Source organism: Pelophylax lessonae, assembly GCF_965119305.1.
Source record: "Pelophylax lessonae genome assembly, chromosome: 4".
Taxonomy (NCBI): domain Eukaryota; kingdom Metazoa; phylum Chordata; class Amphibia; order Anura; family Ranidae; genus Pelophylax; species Pelophylax lessonae.
The window spans coordinates 57886454-57905398 of NC_138771.1; the positions used below are offsets into that span (position 1 = coordinate 57886454).

Sequence of the window (18945 nt, forward strand, 5' to 3'; positions counted from 1 at the left end):
GTAACAGAGTTTTTCAGGATTATGAATTTTATGATCAGTGGGTTAACAGAATTAATACGGGAGACACCAATGCACACTTCAGGATTGTTAATACCTGCACCCCTGCCACATGTGGTGGTTCTTTCTGCAAACTTGAAGTCACTACAGGACATCGGTAACAGCTCAACACCTAAAGCGTTGAAATACCTCTTGTAGCCAGGGAGGAGCAAAGCCGTGGCATTTCAACAGCAGCCAGAAAGTATTGCTTCATTTGCATTTTATAAGTGACCCTGTGGTGTCAGGCTCACCAATTGTAAATGTCAATGCTCTTAAGCAAAGATACAAAGGTTAGGCATAAAAATCTGGTAGAGGAGATGGGATGAGTGTCAATTAGTTCTATGTTTAGGCATAACAGATCACAACCTATTAAGGCCTCAGATGCAGACAGTTTTCCATTTCTGAATACAGGCGAAACACGAATATCCAACACCCTCTTAAACTAGGCAGCCTAAATTTAGAACCTAAAAATTGTAGACCGTTCTTTGCAAAGTGTTTGCGCTGGGGAAAAACTGTGCTTACTCAACCTGGCCACAAGATGGCAGAGGTTCATTTTCAAACTAGTTTAATATAGTTTCTGGTATCAGGAAAGTCCGATATTTACAGCATCGTAAAAAGGGATTCAGTCTGAACAAGGAAAGTTTGTCTACCGTTCCTTATGGGTTGAGACTGAATAAGCCCATCCCTAATTACACAGATAACCATGTATTTTGGCCATTGGTGCTCTATGTAGTTCAAAGATTTGGTTACCCTGTAAACAAATTAGGATAGGCAACCTGCCATTTCCCTACTGCATTAGCCCGAATGCATGAAAAACCATTCTAAATTGGGAGACATGTTTTGAGGAAGCTTGTAAATCTAAATATATTCATACATTGATCCTGTATGTGACCAGATGATGTAGCAGGCAATCTTGAAAAAGCAAAGTCATCTGGCAGTTATGCGGACCCAGGGGCTTCAATAGGAGTCCCTTTTCTGGACCAAGTACACAGATCAGTCTATCTGCATGCTTGTTCAGGTTCGTAAACCCAATATTCATGGGTCAGCAAGGCAGCCTTCATGCTTCTGTTTTTAGTTTAGTTAGTCCATTGGGCAGTGGATTAACCACTACTTTAGTGCGATATGATCAGCGGGAAACAAGGAGACAAAGGGCCGTATGACAGAATAATCTGTTTAGGGTTGCTCACCATAATGCTCAAGATTAGGGTTGAGCGAACACCTAGATGTCCGTGTTCGACGGGTTCGGCCGAACTTTAAAAAAAAGTCCGGGTCCGTGTCCCGGACTTTTACCGAACTTTTCCCGGACACCGAACCCCATTGAAGTCAATGGGGACCCGAACTTTAAGGCACTAAAATGGCTCTAAAACACCAAAGGAAAGGGCTAGAGTGCTGCAAATGGCAGCAAAACGTAATTAAGAGCATGGCAAGTGCTCTGCAAACAAATGTGGATAGGGAAATAACTTAAAACAACAAAAAAAAACAGAAAAATAAAACAATGTTCTTCTTCATCTCTGAAGGACGAGGCCCATATGGAGTAGGAGGGAGGTTGAGGTGGTGGTGGATGTGGCGGTGACATAGGCGTGCGCACAGGGTGTGCTGGGTGTGCCTGGGCACACCCTAATCACCTAGGGCACATAGCATTGCCAGTGAGGAGATGGGAAAGATCTCCCTGGGACCTGCTCTGCTCTATTTCTCCTTGCCTACAGGTACATGGCCCCGATACATTACTCTCCCTGCTGGCAAACACATGCATGTGTATTTCAACTTTGGGGTGCACACCTTAATGCAATAGGCTGCGCACACCTATGGGCGGTGTAGGTGGAAGCGGCGGTGGAGGAGGACCAGGGCCGGATTAACAGCATCATGGGCTTGGTGCTGAGGATTTTGAAGGGCCTTAAGGGCCGTGCCTTGCCATGCACCCAGAGGAGGAAGGGTGCAGCCATGCATGCCTAATTCAACATGGGATGCTGTCTCTGAAGCCCATAAACACATCCATGCATCGCCAACTGTCCCTCCTTGTCCGGCCTTCACGCTGTGTGGGGAGGTTCTGAGGGTGCTGCCTGGGGAAGCGAGCATAGAAGCCAGACTTCTGTGTTTACAAGTGACAGAAGAGCGGTAACAGTGAATATGGCCAACCCGGGGCCTATATAAAAGGTAGGGGCCTGGAGCTGCAGCTCCAATAGCCCCTACATTAATCTGGCCCTGAGGAGGAGGACGAGGTAGCCAACACTGCTTCTTTTCAAAAATTTTAAATGAGGGTACACCCCAAAAGAGTGAGAAAGAGCAAAAATGGAACAATGGGTGGGTAAGGTCGGTATCCATTGCTATTCTGCATAAGGTACGGAAAAGTCACGTGGGATCCATGCCTGGTTCATTTTAATGAACGTGAGCTTGTCCACATTGTCTCTGGACAGGAGGCTGCGCTTGTCTGTTATAACGCCCCCAGCCGTGCTAAATACCCGTTCAGATAATACACTGGCTGCAGGGCACGCCAGCACCTCCAAGGCGTAAAGGGCAAGCTCAAGCCATGTGCCCAATTTGGAGACCCAGAAGTTGAAGGGGGCAGACCCGTCATTCACTACATGTAGGCGTGTGCACACATACTGCTCCACCATGTTGGTAAAATGCTGCCTCCTGCTAAGACGTTCCATCTGAGCTGCTGGTGCTGCTGTTTGTTGTGGCGTGCTGACAAAGCTTTTCCACATTTCGGCCATGCTAACCCTGCCTTCTGAGGTGCTGGCGGTGCCCTGGTTGCGTTGGCGACCACCTCCTCCTCCTCCTCTGCCTTGTGCTTCCACTGTGGCCCCGCTGTCAGATGGGAATGCCAGCAGCATGGCGTCTACCAGCGTGCGCTTGTACTCGCGCATCTTGCGATCGCGCTCCAGTGAGTGAATTAAGGACGGTACGTTGTCCTTGTAACGGGGATCCAGCAGCGTGGCCACCCAGTAATCAGCACAAGTTAGAATGTGGGCAACTCGGCGGTCGTTGTGGAGACACTGCAGCATGTAATCGCTCATGTGTGCCAGGCTGCCCAGAGGCAACGAAAGGCTGTCCTCTGTGGGAGGTGTATCGTCCGTGTCCTCTGTATCCCCCCAGCCACGCACCAGTGATGGCCATGAGCTGGCCTGGGTGCCACCCTGCTGTGAACATGGTTCCATCTCCTCCTCCAGCTCCTCCTACTCCTCATCCTCCTCATCCTCCAGAACTGTGCCCCTGCTGGACAATTGCGTCCCTGGCGTTTGCGTGTGCAGGAACCCACCCTCGGAGCCCCTTGCGAATGACTGCCCTGAAAGCCTTGGAAATGTTACCTCTTCATCCTCCTCCTCCTCCTCATCCTGTGCCACATCCTCTTCCATCATCGCCCGAATTGTTTTTTCAAGGAGGCATAGAAGTGGGATAGTTAAGCTGAGAACGGCGTCATTGCCACTGGCCATGTTGGTGGAGTACTCAAAACAGCGCAACAAGGCACACAGGTCTCGCATGGAGGCCCAGTTAAATTAAATAGCGGAATAGAAAATATGATCCCAAAAAAGTGTATGTATATCACACGTACACAACCACACTGGGCCCCAATTACTATTGTTTGTACCCCTAAAAGGCTAGATGAGGAGTAGGGGGGAGTATGGAACAGGCAGCACCCTCAAACCTTCAGAAGTATGAGATGAACCCCAACAACTTGGAAAGGTGGATCTCTCTCACACGTACCGACACAGACTATCCCGCAATTCAATTGATCCTCAAAGGTTTTTATTGAATAGCGGAATAGGAAATATGATCAAAAAAAGTGTATGTATCTCGCACGTACACAACCACACTAGGCCCCAATTACTATTGTTTGTACCCCTAAAAGGCTAGATGAGGAGTAGGGGGGGTATGGAACAGGCAGCACCCTCAAACCTTCAGAAGTATGAGATGAACCCCAACAACTTGGAAAGGTGGATCTCTCTCACACGTACCGACACAGACTATCCCCCAATTTAACTGATCCCCAAAGGTTTTTGATTAAATAGCGGAATAGAAAATATGATCCAAAAAAAGTGTATGTATATCACACGTACACAACCACACTAGGCCCCAATTACTATTGTTTGTACCCCTAAAAGGCTAGGAGTAGGGGGAGTATGGAACAGGCAGCACCCTCAAACCTTCAGAAGTATGAGATGAACCCCAACAACTTGGAAAGGTGGATCTCTCTCACACGTACCAACACAGACTATCCCCCAATTTAACTGATCCCCAAAGGTTTTTGATTAAATAGCGGAATAGAAAATATGATCCCAAAAAAGTGTATGTATATCACACGTACACAACCACACTAGGCCCCAATTACTATTGTTTGTACCCCTAAAAGGCTAGGAGTAGGGGGAGTATGGAACAGGCAGCACCCTCAAACCTTCAGAAGTATGAGATGAACCCCAACAACTTGGAAAGGTGGATCTCTCTCACACGTACCAACACAGACTATCCCCCAATTTAACTGATCCCCAAAGGTTTTTGATTAAATAGCGGAATAGAAAATATGATCCCAAAAAAGTGTATGTATATCACACGTACACAACCACACTAGGCCCCAATTACTATTGTTTGTACCCCTAAAAGGCTAGGAGTAGGGGGAGTATGGAACAGGCAGCACCCTCAAACCTTCAGAAGTATGAGATGAACCCCAACAACTTGGAAAGGTGGATCTCTCTCACACGTACCAACACAGACTATCCCCCAATTTAACTGATCCCCAAAGGTTTTTGATTAAATAGCGGAATAGAAAATATGATCCCAAAAAAGTGTATGTATATCACACGTACACAACCACACTAGGCCCCAATTACTATTGTTTGTACCCCTAAAAGGCTAGGAGTAGGGGGGAGTATGGAACAGGCAGCACCCTCAAACCTTCAGAAGTATGAGATGAACCCCAACAACTTGGAAAGGTGGATCTCTCTCACACGTACCAACACAGACTATCCCCCAATTTAACTGATCCCCAAAGGTTTTTGATTAAATAGCGGAATAGAAAATATGATCCCAAAAAAGTGTATGTATATCACACGTACACAACCACACTAGGCCCCAATTACTATTGTTTGTACCCCTAAAAGGCTAGGAGTAGGGGGGAGTATGGAACAGGCAGCACCCTCAAACCTTCAGAAGTATGAGATGAACCCCAACAACTTGGAAAGGTGGATCTCTCTCACACGTACCAACACAGACTATCCCCCAATTTAACTGATCCCCAAAGGTTTTTGATTAAATAGCGGAATAGAAAATATGATCCCAAAAAAGTGTATGTATATCACACGTACACAACCACACTAGGCCCCAATTACTATTGTTTGTACCCCTAAAAGGCTAGGAGTAGGGGGAGTATGGAACAGGCAGCACCCTCAAACCTTCAGAAGTATGAGATGAACCCCAACAACTTGGAAAGGTGGATCTCTCTCACACGTACCAACACAGACTATCCCCCAATTTAACTGATCCCCAAAGGTTTTTGATTAAATAGCGGAATAGAAAATATGATCCCAAAAAAGTGTATGTATATCACACGTACACAACCACACTAGGCCCCAATTACTATTGTTTGTACCCCTAAAAGGCTAGATGAGGAGTAGGGGGGGGGGGGGAGTATGGAACAGGCAGCACCCTCAAACCTTCAGAAGTATGAGATTGTGTTCACTGTACCCCACAAAGATTGAGTTCACTGCACCCCACAATGATTGTGTTCACTGCACCCCACAAAGATTGTGTTCACTGCACCTCACAAAGATTGTGTTCACTGTACCCCCCAAAGATTGTGTTCACTGTACCCCACAAAGATTCTGTTCACTGTACCCCACAAAGATTGTGTTCACTGCACCCCAAAAAGGATGTTGTTCACTGCACCCCAAAAAGGATGTTGTTCACTGCACCCCAAAAAGGATGTTGTTCACTGCACCCCAAAAAGGATGTTGTTCACTCCACCCCAAAAAGGATGTTGTTCACTCCACCCCAAAAAGGATGTTGTTCACTCCACCCCAAAAAGATTTTGTTCACTGCACCCCACAAAGATTTTGTTCACTGCACCCCACAAAGATTGTGTTCACTGCACCCCACAAAGATTGTGTTCACTGCACCCCAAAAAGGATTGTGTTCACTGCAGCCCAAAAAGATTGTGTTCACTGCAGCCCAAAAAGATTGTGTTCACTGCAGCCCAAAAAGATTGTGTTCACTGCAGCCCAAAAAGATTGTGTTCACTGCAGCCCAAAAAGATTGTGTTCACTGCAGCCCAAAAAGATTGTGTTCACTGCAGCCCAAAAAGATTGTGTTCACTGCAGCCCAAAAAGATTGTGTTCACTGCAGCCCAAAAAGATTGTGTTCACTGCAGCCCAAAAAGATTGTGTTCACTGCAGCCCAAAAAGATTGTGTTCACTGCAGCCCAAAAAGATTGTGTTCACTGCAGCCCAAAAAGATTGTGTTCACTGCAGCCCAAAAAGATTGTGTTCACTGCAGCCCAAAAAGATTGTGTTCACTGCAGCCCAAAAAGATTGTGTTCACTGCAGCCCAAAAAGATTGTGTTCACTGCAGCCCAAAAAGATTGTGTTCACTGCAGCTCACACACAGAAAAATGGATGTGGATCACTGACACCTGCCTATCTCCAATCCCACACCACACAGCAATATCGATTGTAGTTTGTAGAACACAGTTTCCCTAAAATTCAGCAGACTCTGTCCCTAACAGGATTGAGAAGAGATCGTAGATCAGGATTGAGTGCAGACCCCACCCCCCACACAGCAATATCGATTGTAGTTTGTAGAAGACACTGACCCTATAATTCAGCAGACTCTATCCCTAAAATGCCTACAACTCGCCCTGCCTAAACACTCCGACCTGTCCCTCAATTCTATCCGGACACAAATGGTTTTTTCCTGCCTATCTTTCCCTAATCAGCAGCCAGCACGTTGATGTGTGCTCTGTCCCTGAATCTAAGCAGCATAATGACGCCGCTGCGGCTGCCTCGAACTTATAAAGACTTGGTCACATGCTTCAGACGGCCAATCACAGCTACTGAGACATTTGCAGGCATGGCTGGGATGGCTTAAGGCACACCAGTTAAACGATTGTTGATTGGCTGTTGAAAGCCCGCCATGAAAAGAGCGCCAAAGCATGCAAAACCCGGAAATAAAAACGACCGAACACGGATTTTTACCCGAACATACAGTAAAGTGTCCGTGTCCGGGTACAAAAAATCCAATTATTCGGTACGAACACGAATACAGTCCGTGTTCGCTCAACACTACTCAAGATCACAGCATGCTTGCTCATTTAATGCAGAGCTTTACCCAAATGGAGAAGTTTGGCTTTAAGGCCTCCCCATGCTCCCAAAATAGAACTTGGCGGGATTTGGCAGGTTTCTGCTGCCACTCAGATCACTTCGGTAATCCAAGTGGCGGTTCACCAATCTCTCCCCCCCCCCCCCCGCCCCGCAGTCTTCTGGGACACATCACAGGTCCCAGAGGACCAAGGACCATTCATAGTCAGACGTCGCTTCCTAGCAAAGGATTTAAAGAGCTCATTTTTTCCTCATGAAAAAAGAAAAAAAAAAAAAACGACTTTAGTGTAGATGTGAGATCGGAGGTCTTTTTGACCCCAGATCTCACATTAAGGAGGTCCTGTCATGCCTATTTCTATTACAAGGGAGGTTTAACATTCCTTGTAATAGGAATAAAAGTGAACAAATTTTTTTTTTTTTTTTGTGTAAAAATAAAAAAATAAATAGAAAAAAAAAAATAACGCACCCTGTCCCTGTTAGCACGCACGCAGCAGCGAATGCATATGCAAGTCGCACTCATATGTGAACGGTCACCGCAATCGTTAAGAGCAATAATTCTAGCCCTAGACCTCCTCTAACTCTAAACTGGTAACCTGTATTTAAGTGCCACCTATGGGGATTTTTAAGTACCCATGTTTGTCGCCATTCCACGAGCGCGCGCAATTTTGAAGCATGACATGTTGGGTATCAATTTACTTGGCATAACATATTTAAAACATTTGGGCTAACTTTACTGTTTTCTTATTGTTAATTCAAAAAAGTGAATTATTTCCAAAAAATTGCGTTTGCAAGACTGCAACGTAAATACGGTGTGATAAAAAAATATTGCAATGATCTCCATTTTATTCTCTAGGGTCTCTGCTAACACATAATGTTTGGGAATTCCAAGTAATTTTCTAGCAAAAAAACAGATTTTAATTTGTAAACAAGTGTCAGAAAAAGGCCCGGTCCAGAAGTGGTTAAGGTCACCATACAATCTTTGTACAATGTTATATTATCTAAACTATGCAATATGAGGACCTACCTGATCTATACAGATAAGCCCCACCAATACACAGTTGGTAGATCTAAAATTGTACAAACAGGTTATAAAGTGTGTGATCTTCACTCGTCAGCATTTCACCCCTCCATTGGCGCTCTTAACTGCTCACCAATCTGTCTGATGCTGCCATCTACTCTGCTACTTCCAGATCACAGCGCGTCTCTTTAGGCACTGGATGGACCAACTCCATCACGCATACACCAAGTTGTAAAAAAATGGCAAGGGACCAGTGGAAAGTTTTAATAAGCAAAAGACTTGCCATAATCTAGACTTGCAAAATTACAGACAAGTTAAGCAGGATTTTACTTCCACTTTAATTATTGTTCCAGACTGTCTTCCATTTCATTCTCACATTTTTAAATGAATCTCAAAAATGAAATGTGCTGCTCCAAACATAATCTTAGTACGAAGTGAACACTTCCTGTATGCACAAAATTTTACCTTCCACTCGAGCCTCGTCAGGAGTGATCGTGGCGCACTTCACAGCAACGTTGTACTTCAGGGTGGCCAGAGCAGAGTCAATGGTGACCTGGTCATTTGTTTGGTCACGGTATGGAAGCCCAAGATCATAGTATTTCAGCTCAACATCAACATTGGACAAAATCAACTGCAAAAAGGAAAAATTAGGATTGGTGAATTGAAGTAGAAAGTTAATGAGGGCAGTTAATTCATCATGGCTCTAAAAGCTTACATCGAAGCTGACCAAGGCCAACTGCAGGACAAGATTCAAGTTTTGGATGGCCTCTCATGGGTGAATCACCAGCCAACCTGTATCCCAAAGATTCCAGTGTCTATTTGCTTAGCTCTACCTCAAACTGTCTTGCTTCGTCCTCTGAGTGGCCACCAAAGTAGAACAGGATCAGACACAGGAAAAGTATCAGCAAATTTAATTTTGGAATATGTAAGCAGAATTTTGAGCACATTTCTCAGAGCCAACATTCAGGCGTTTCATTTGACTGGAAAGGAATTTGGGTACAGATAATATTTATAGCTTCTGCTGCATAAAGAGTTCATGTCTACCTGTCCCACCAGCTCTCCCTTTAATTCAAGACCCTACCACCTGAAGAAAGACTGCAAGCAGGCTTTGTTGATAGTGACATGCAATGTAACTGTTCACACTCTTCCTTGGAAATGGATACCAAGCTGTGCAGCTACAGCTCACTTTACATTCCAGCACAGATCTCCTGTGCCAGGATGACTGAACAGACATCCCATAACAGCCATGAAAAAACAGTTACAGCCTGGAATAAGCTGGTAGTACGGGATGGCAGACCATTGAAGGATAGGTTAAGCTCTTTAGTTCCACTAGTACAGGCTACTGGGATCCTGAAGTTTGCCAAGGCTTGGATCTTTCAGGTGAGCAGTGAACACATTCAGGGGAATTCAAAAAGCACTGAGCTGTTAAGATGCTATGGCCATTTAAAATTGTCTGCTAGTCAAAAAACCCTACCACCATGGTTAACTTTACCATCATGTACAGCAGATACCTTGGTGCAGTGAGTTATGGCGCTTTTTCACTGCATGGAACCGAACGGTTGGGCTCGCTTTTGCACTTTTCCACTACATGGAACCGAACGGTACGGCTCGCTTAAACAGTACCACCTCAGTTGTGGTTCCAAGAGGGCCGTACCGGTACCATATCCCACAATCCTTTGCATGCAGCCTTGACTGTCACTACTAGTCACTGATTGGTCAGAGAATGGTTATCCCACCCACTTACTATTAGTGGAAAAGCAAACCGTACTGAACCGTTCCAACACCGTACCATGCAGTGGAAAACCTAACTGAGCCAAGCTGGTACTTGGCAGTGGAAAAGTGCCATACGTTGCACTGAGGGCAGAGGTTCTGTATGGACCCTTTACAATTTGTGCATATCTAGATTCATTTACTTAAATGCTGGTACAGATTCATGTATCTGTTGTAATCATGTGGAAGCTTAAAGTGGAGTTCCACCCTATTTTTATACTTACCTCCATCTTCTCGCTCCGGGTCACCTGAAAAAGAAATGGATAATCGCATATTTTTATTTTTTTTTTACTTACCTCGTAGCGAAGAAAATATACTTACCTTACTTCCTTCTTCCTCGGCCCGTCGTCACTTCCTGGCTCTGCAATGATTCCTGGGAGCTGGACGTCATAGCTCCCAGGAATCATTGCGCCTGCACCGGCCCCGACGTCAGTTCCGGGTCGCGCGCATCATCCCCTTCTAAACAGCTTCTGGGCATGCCCAGAAGCTGTGGAGGGGTGACGCGCGCGACCCGGAAGTGACGTCGGGGCCGGCGCAGAGCATCGTGGGACCACAGAAGGCGGAAGAAGACGCCGAAGAGGACGCGCTGGCTTCAAGCTGCCCACATCTGAGATGGCAGCGCTGGACAAGACGTTTGCAAGGTAAGTATTTCGTCTTGCAGGTAAGTGCAACCCGGGACAGATCAGAGGCTAGCCATTGTGGAATGCACTAGCCCTGACTGTCCCGGGGGTATTAAAAAAAAAAAACAAATCCAGGGTGGAACTCCGCTTTAAGTGTGTCTTTATTAATGCCCCTAATTAGGCTGCTGAGTACTTAAGAGGTGCATTCCTAGCAGTACATGCTCACCTCTGGATGAGGATCAGTACAGAAGGATACAGATGTCAGCATAGGCAGGTGGATTTGCTTCCTGTACTGTGTATACAGTTTGCCTACATTTCACATGGTCATTACACTTGCCACTTAAACGTACATGGCCAAACACTCACCTTTTCCTTGATAAACTCCCAGATGATACGAGTCATCTCATCCCCATCCATTTCCACCACTGGGTTTGCCACCTTGATACGTTTGTCTGCATCTATAGAGAGAACACAAAAACTTTAGTTAGACCCATTTATTAGACCATCTCCAAACATGGTAATTTGTATTACAGCACAGTGCACAAGGATTTAGTAGTAGATTTCCCTTAACTATCTTTCATGTGTCAGAAGACGGCAATTGCAGAATGTTCTATACTGTGCCGTAGCAAGTTGCTAAATGATTTTATATTGTAGCTGACCAGCACAAAGTATCCTACAAATCAAGAAATAAGTTTCCTCTTAAAATGTTATAGGAGCAATTTAGAGTGAACCTTCCCCATGTCATCTTGTGCTGCCTGGCCTCCTTTCCCCTTAGTTTCTTACAAATGGACTTACAATGTGCTGTGTGTTCCAAAACTTCCACAATTCTCACCTAGATATGTTCTTCCCACAGTCTCTGCATGCAAAGATATACCGCAGGTCTTAGTGGGGGGGGGTATGAAACCTTCCCTGTCTGTGTGCATTCTCGGAGTTTTTGACAGGCTCTACTGGGGCCCGATAGCTGGGCAGAGCCCATGGGTGCATCTGTGTTATATTGGTGGCACCTGAGGGGGTGGAGCCATTTTTGAACTGAGAACAAGGGCAGCACAGATGTTCTGCATATTTCTTATATGTAGAATTTTTATACCTTAAATCATTAAAGTTTTATGGCCAGAGCAGTTTTTTGCGCATGCTGAATGGTCAGCTTCTGTCAGACTGGCTGTCATAGATGGGCCCAATGGCAGCCAGTTTTTATTGAACCGGCTGATGTTGCTTGGCATTCGACAAGTGTGTACTTGGTTTACTTTTTCTGAGATTAAAGGAACCCTCCAACTACCATGATCACATCAGTGATTTGAAGTGGTCATGGTGGTAAGAGTTAGAAACACTGCACATGCTGGGATATTTACAATCATGTACTGGGGGCTAGGTGCACCCCTAGCACATGTGATGAAATGCTAGCGGGAAACTCTGGCAGAGATCACCAAGTGGCACTGGAGGAAGCATACGGCTGCCCAAGAGAGGAGTGATACAAGCATCGGCTCGGAATTTGATATTACTTCGTCTGTGCCAGGACGGAGCCGGAACTAAACAGGGAGCATCGGTTCTGTTCTGTCACAGCTGACAGACATTCGTTCGCCTGACATCCCAAGTCACTTGTGGGTGTCAGGGAGCCGCAGCCCACATGCGCAAGACTTCCGCAACTCGCAGGAGACTTGGGGATGTCTGGCGACAAAACCCCTCCGGCAGGGTAACCCAGGCACCAGGCCGCCAATTCTAGTCTCCAATGCGACCTGACCCCCGGGGTTTGTCAAGCCCTGTATTAACAATACAAATGATGGTAATATACATATTACGTTGTGCAGAGTTAGATTTTTCCAAAAATAGATGTTTGAGTGACAGGTGGTATGCTGCCTGCTCCACAAGTCCCAGGCTCCATCTCAGTTTGCAGTAAAGTGCAGTGAAGCTGCAGGTGTGCTGGAGCAGCTCTCTGCCAGACCCAGAAACCGGGGCAGATTTTTGCAGTCTCCCTCTCCTCCGCCCAAAGACACCTTGTTGTGCCTCCCAGGCTCACAGGTATATAGCAGAGCTCTGGGGAGGCACCCATTAGGAGTCTGTGGGAACGAGCCCATCACTTCCATCTGAAAGCCAACAGCTTGTGACATTTACATGAATTCCCAGCTGCTGTAGCAGCTTGGAGTGTAACACCTTCTGCTGCTGACTTATGACATGGTGGCAGCATGAGGGTTACACATTAGGCATCTCAGCAGCTGATTTTGGGTTCATTTACACAGGCATACCCAAGCATATAACCAATATAAGCTGTATTTTGCCCACACGATGCACAGGCAGCCCCATTCAGGTTGATTACACAGCAGCTGCACAGACAGCCACTGCTCAATTGGATATTTGTATGGGTGCATGTCCACGAATACAGATGGTGCGAGTATGACATGAATCCGCACCAACGCCCATGGCAAATCGTCCATGGAGCCCACTTGCATGCAGGGACTAAAGTTGTGTCTCCCTACAGTGTTTATTAGAAACATCCCCACTGCCTAGGATTGCAAGGCACTCCCCCTCCCTCCAAGCTAAAAGACTGGAGACACTTTCCTGTTAAAGCAGAGTTCTACCCAAAAGTGGAACTTCCACTAATATGCTTTTTTAGGCACCTGCTGCGGCGCCATCCCTCGGACCAATTATAAAGCCCCCCCCCCCCCGGTGAATTATAAAGTGCAGCACGCTTCACACATGCGCAGTAGGGGAACCAGCTGTGAAGCCGAAAGTCTTCACTGCCCGTTTCCCTTACCTTGAATAGCGGCGGTAGCACCTGAGAGTCGATCCAAAAAATCAGCTTCAGGTGCCACATCGTGGGATCCCTGGACAGGTAAGTGTCCTAATATTAAAAGTTAGCAGCTACAGTTTTTTTTTTATATACAAACACCACAGCAAGCAGGAGCCAGCAACCTTGTAAAGTGCAAGTGCTGGGGTAAACGTTTCAGAAGGGCCAGAGCTCTTTTGGCTCCACTTCCATGGATCACAGGAGTGCACTTCATTCTGCACTCCTTTGACCCATTTTCAGCAGACAGTGGGCTAAAGCTGATCTCACTCAGCTGGTCCAAGCTCTGAAAAGATCCCGACTTGAAGGTTTAATGCCAAGAGCGCCACAAAGCTGGATAAAGGCTAAAGAACCATACTGCTTGTCATACCTTAAAATGAAACTGCCTCACAGCTCACTCCACAAGCCTCACAGCTCACTCCACAAGGGAAATCAGAGCCAGAAATAATCTTCCGTGCCAATGTCCACAAGTTGTCACCAGCACTGGCAACTTCTGGCTGTAGGGTCTTCAGCCCACCATAATTGTCTAGCATGAAAGGAAGTACACGCAGTTCATTCATCCCAGCACAAAGGCACTGTGCCAAGAATATACCCTGCATTACGCACATGCAGCTCATTGTATATTCTAAAGACTGGAAACAGTTTTATTGCAGAAGAGACATAGCATGTCTCTTGCAATAAACAGTCTGGCTTTAACTTTAAATCAGCCATACATTAGTCTAAATTTAGCTGCCCCCCCCCCCCCCAAGGAACCTCTGCCACTCTGCCAGCCGGCTTCTGTCAGATGTACATACAGGCCGAATGTCAGACTTTTTTTGAACTGGCAAATGTCCCGTCATTCGGCCCATGTGTACCCGACTTAAGATTCCCCACCGCCAGAACACAATAGCTCAGTGGGGAATGAGGTTTAAAAAAAAAAAAAAAAAAAGTATGGGCTGCCATCTGTTCTGCTATAAATATGCTTGCTTCTCCTGGAATTCATGGCTAAACACTAACCGCCATTACATCACCATCAATTCACTAACTTGTCCATCAAGTACTCTTACTTGGCTATGGAGACTCATGGACAGTACTTTGTTACTGGGAATTTACTTTCTCTGAATTCATATCAAAGTAAAATCAAGTCAGCGCAGTGCACAGAAGCCGCTTTTCCAAAGGTAAAACACAGGCATTGCAGGGTCTTCTGTTAGGCTGAACTTTCACCTCAAACCCTCTGCCCTTCTACTTTTTGCGGCAGCTGATCCCTCCCCTATTAGGCCTCATGCACACAAGTGTTTTCTCCCCTTTAAATTTTTTCCTGGCAGGAGAAAAGATGCAAAAAAAAAAAAAAACACCTAAAGAGTCTAAATGTGTGTGCAAAGCATGAGGCATTCAAACCTTTTAAGCACTGATTCCATTGGCCAGAAAAGGAAGATATGCTGGTCATAAGAACGAAGCTTAAGCACCACAATGCCTCTGCAGAACCCAATTATAAATGCATTGGCACAGTTTCCGTAGTTTCCCTGCAACGCCCCATAAAAAACCCACTGATCATACCAGAGAATTCACCGAACAGATCTCCATGATTATGCAGCAACAATATTGCAATAATCCTAAATTTCAATGCAGAGATGCCACTCATGTAAGCAATGCCTGCTTGCACTATAATTGTACAAGATGTTGCAAGGGGTATGGCTATTACAGGTACTTCTATATAGCAACATCCATTTACACGGCACTTTGCATATATATTGTACATTCACACCAGTTCCCCAATTGACATTAATACACATACAAATTAGGGCCAATTTAGATCATGGACCAATAGCAGGTCTGGAGTGGGAGGAAACCCATGCAGACACGGTGAACAAGCAAACTCTGTGCAAGCTGTGCCGTGGTTGGGATTCAAACAAACAATCCTGGTGCCGCTAGAAGTGGAAACCACTTCACCACTGTGCTACCATACACATCACTTCCACTACTTCATGTATCCAGGTGGATTATACCTTGTTTTTCAGAACAAATTGGGCTCTTTGGTGGTAAATGGTAATGGATATCGGATTTTATCCATTAAAGAAAAACTGACCTCAAAAATAGTAAAACACGTAGCCATTTATTACCATTTTGGGTACCAAAGAACCCAAACTAAGATTATCCTGTTCCAATCATTGCAGTGATACCACGTGTGTATGTTTGTACCCATAGTACAGCCCAGAAATACAAGTGTGCATTTTGCCTTTTATCCTATGTAAAACTCACTGATACAGATGTTAAAAATGCTTTAAAGAGGAAGTAAACCCTCCTCAGGAAGTTGTACCTATAGGTAAGCATATAATAAGGCTTACCTATAGGTACTGTAAATATCTCCTAAACATGTACCGTTTAGGAGATATTTACCTTTAATGCAGCCAGTGAAGTCTTTAAAATTCTACCCAAAATATACCGATCCTGACCTTTGACCCTGACCAACCTCACCACCTACCCTGGCACTGGCCCATGTCAAATTTTTCATTTATCCATTTTTTCCTTCTATATTTAATTTTATTGTTGGTTTACATCTTTCTCTCATGCAAAGAGGAAGATACAATGCATCTTCTCTCCATTTAGAAGAAAAAACACAGGGGTGGTCTGTACAGTAACCATCAGCCTCAGATTGCCATCACAGGGATCAGGTGACCGGGAATCGGGAGTCCCGATTGTCAGTACCACACCTGCAGCTCCTGTGAGCCTGGTCTCGGTGCTAGGAGCGCGCTCTGCAGCGTACGCCCAACAAAAATAGGTCCACAGAAGTGGTACACCGAAATTTCGGCAAACAAAATTTTCGGCCGAAAATGGGCCTATTCCATTTCAGCTGAAAATGGGTTAAAGATGCTGATAATGATGGCAGCCGCAGCGCAGGTTTCAAAAGTCCAGCCTCTGGATGGCGGCCCGCCTCCCGGTGATGTCACAACTACGACTATGTATAAATGAACTAACACACCGGGGGGGGGGGGGGGGGGGGTGGGTGGCCGTTAATAGCTATAACTAAGTGAGCCCTTCACTTCCCTATCAGGCGGGCATCTCCGCTGACAGGGAAGTGAAGCGCTCACATAGTTACAGCTATTAGCGGCCGCTCGCCCGCCCAGTGTGTTAGTTCATTCATGCACAGATCATAGTAGTAGTGACATCACCGGGAGGGGAGGCGGGTCTTTTGAAAGGAAGGGCACAGGAGGACTGGAGCTGAGAGTAAGGAGATTGCATTGGGATTGAGAGGGACGCTGAGGCGGGGGGGGGGGGGGGGGGAGGGGGAGAGACGCTGAGGCGAGCTTACCAATGGTATTAGTATTGTGCAGCATGAGGGGGTTAATGTATTGCCACTGCTGGTCACTGATGAATTGGTGACCGACCAGTGGCAGTTAATTAACCCCTTTGTGCTGCATTAGTGCAACCAGTAGCAGTGTTAATTAACACTGGTTGCACTAATGCAGCACAAAGGGGTTAATTAACTGCCACTGGTCGGTCACCAATTCATCAGTGACCAGCAGTGGCAATACATTAACCCCCTCATGCTGCATAATACAAATACCATTGGTAATTAAATGAACCACTATACTGCGACAGGGTGGTACCTACAAGTGTACGCCTGCCTGTTTTTGGTGTATGCCCCTGTTCTATCCATTTTAAAATTTGGGGGGGGGGGGGGGGGGGGGAAGTCATTTTCGGTTTCGGTTTCCGCCCAAGGGCACCCTGCATTTTTGGTTTCGGTCCAGAATTTTCATTTCGGTGCATCCCTATGTGAAAGGGTGGCAGCTACAGGTGTAGGTCATTTTTGGTTTGCAGCCAAGGGCATCCTGCATTTTCGGTTTCAGCCCTAGTACACAGATATGCGGCCTCACAGATAAAGACGCACTTCTGTGAGGCTATCTGCATGCAGTTAGTGGGAAGGAGTTAATGCTACACAATGTTTAAAAAAAAAAAAGTGAAATATTTATGTAAAACTATCCACAAACTGATCTGTTAAAAGATTTGTAACCAGTTCAGCCAGGTGAGACGCCACTGTCACACTTTGCTTTAGGACTTTCACACCAGCAAGCACTAAGAGGAAATTGTGCTTATACACCGATCAACTTTGTTTCTTTGTCATAACTGATGTCATCAGTGAGATATTTCTTAGTTTTATTGCAGGCAGCACAGTAAGGGCTCTTTCACACGGGCGGTCCGATCAGATCCGCCTGTCAGTTTTTTAGGCGGATCTGATCGGATACCCCATTCAGCCCTATGGAGCTGCGGAGACATGTCCGCTGACACCCGCATCCGGTCCTGTCCGTGAAATCCGGACGGATGGAAACCCTATTTTCCATCCGTCCTGGGGATCGGATGAGAGCGGACAGGCGGTCCGCTCTCATCCGATTCCCCATAGAGAGCAGCGGAGGGCTGTGACACCTCCCTCTCCGCACTGCAAGCAGAGACGGAGCTGTCATCCGCCGGCTCAGCGGGGATCGCGGATTCTGGGCACAGCATCCAGCCACACTTCCAACAGCCTGTTGAAATTCAGGACAGGCTGAAAAATTCAGCAATTCCCCACTTTACTGATTGTTGGATACATTCGGGGCCATATGTGCATGTGTCTCCTGGGTGCCCGACATGCCAGAATGCGACACAAAGAGGCCTCATGTCCACGTGTACAAAGCCTAAGAAATGATACATGAAACTTACCCTAAAAAATGTCTGCAATTCGGCAGCATTGCATAAATTCTAAGACTGTTAGAACTGCAAATTGTTTGCATTGCATAGAGCAGTTCCATCTCCACTGTAGATTTACTGGTTTTCTTGGAGGAGCACTTAAGCAGAACTATACTGCCCTCTTTCCAGCGTTGATATGGGATGTCTGAGCTCCCTTGCCAACCACCAACCTCTTTATCCAGTCTTCCAGGAAGAAATCTTCACTAATCTTAACTGGCTGTACCAGAATGATGCAACTTCTGTGCATGTGTGGGAGTTTCTTGGCAGACGCTGAGATTGTACATCATGTTGCACATGCTCCGGTCAGTAAACTGACCAGGCAGATAATTCTCTAATTGCAGACGATACCATTTTCTGCAATCAAACAAATCCTGTCTATGTGTGACTTTAGATAGAAAGTTCACTTCCCAAATTCTAGGAATGGGAATGGTTTCAGCTGTAATCTTCAGTGATGAGTGTTTAACGATACAAAGACAGTTCCTAATTTTGTACAGCTGTGCCCCAACAGTGTTCCAAGTGTATACAACATATGGAGAACTGAAGATGCTATGACTACAGAATTCTGTCCAATAGCCAAGAAAGGTTGTGTAAGTACATGGCCCTAGATCTCCGAGTACTGAATATCCATACCAGGAGGAGAGTAGTGCCAAAAAAAAAAAAAAATAAAAAAATCAAGAGCACATTGGAGAAGCTCACCTTATAACAAAATGCACA

The 18945-nt window shown here is 45.8% G+C and overlaps 1 protein-coding gene across 1 annotated transcript in view; it reads right to left on the minus strand.

Annotated features, from left to right (window-relative positions):
• Positions 1 to 18945, minus strand: part of IDH2 (isocitrate dehydrogenase (NADP(+)) 2) — a 41179-nt gene that overhangs the window by 12465 nt on the left and 9769 nt on the right. The window contains exons 2-3 of the mRNA XM_082253239.1: positions 11118 to 11209; positions 8827 to 8992 (exon numbers count right to left, since the gene is read on the minus strand). Of these exons, the coding sequence (XP_082109365.1) occupies positions 8827 to 8992; positions 11118 to 11209 (258 nt within the window). The remainder of the gene's footprint in view (positions 1 to 8826; positions 8993 to 11117; positions 11210 to 18945) is intronic.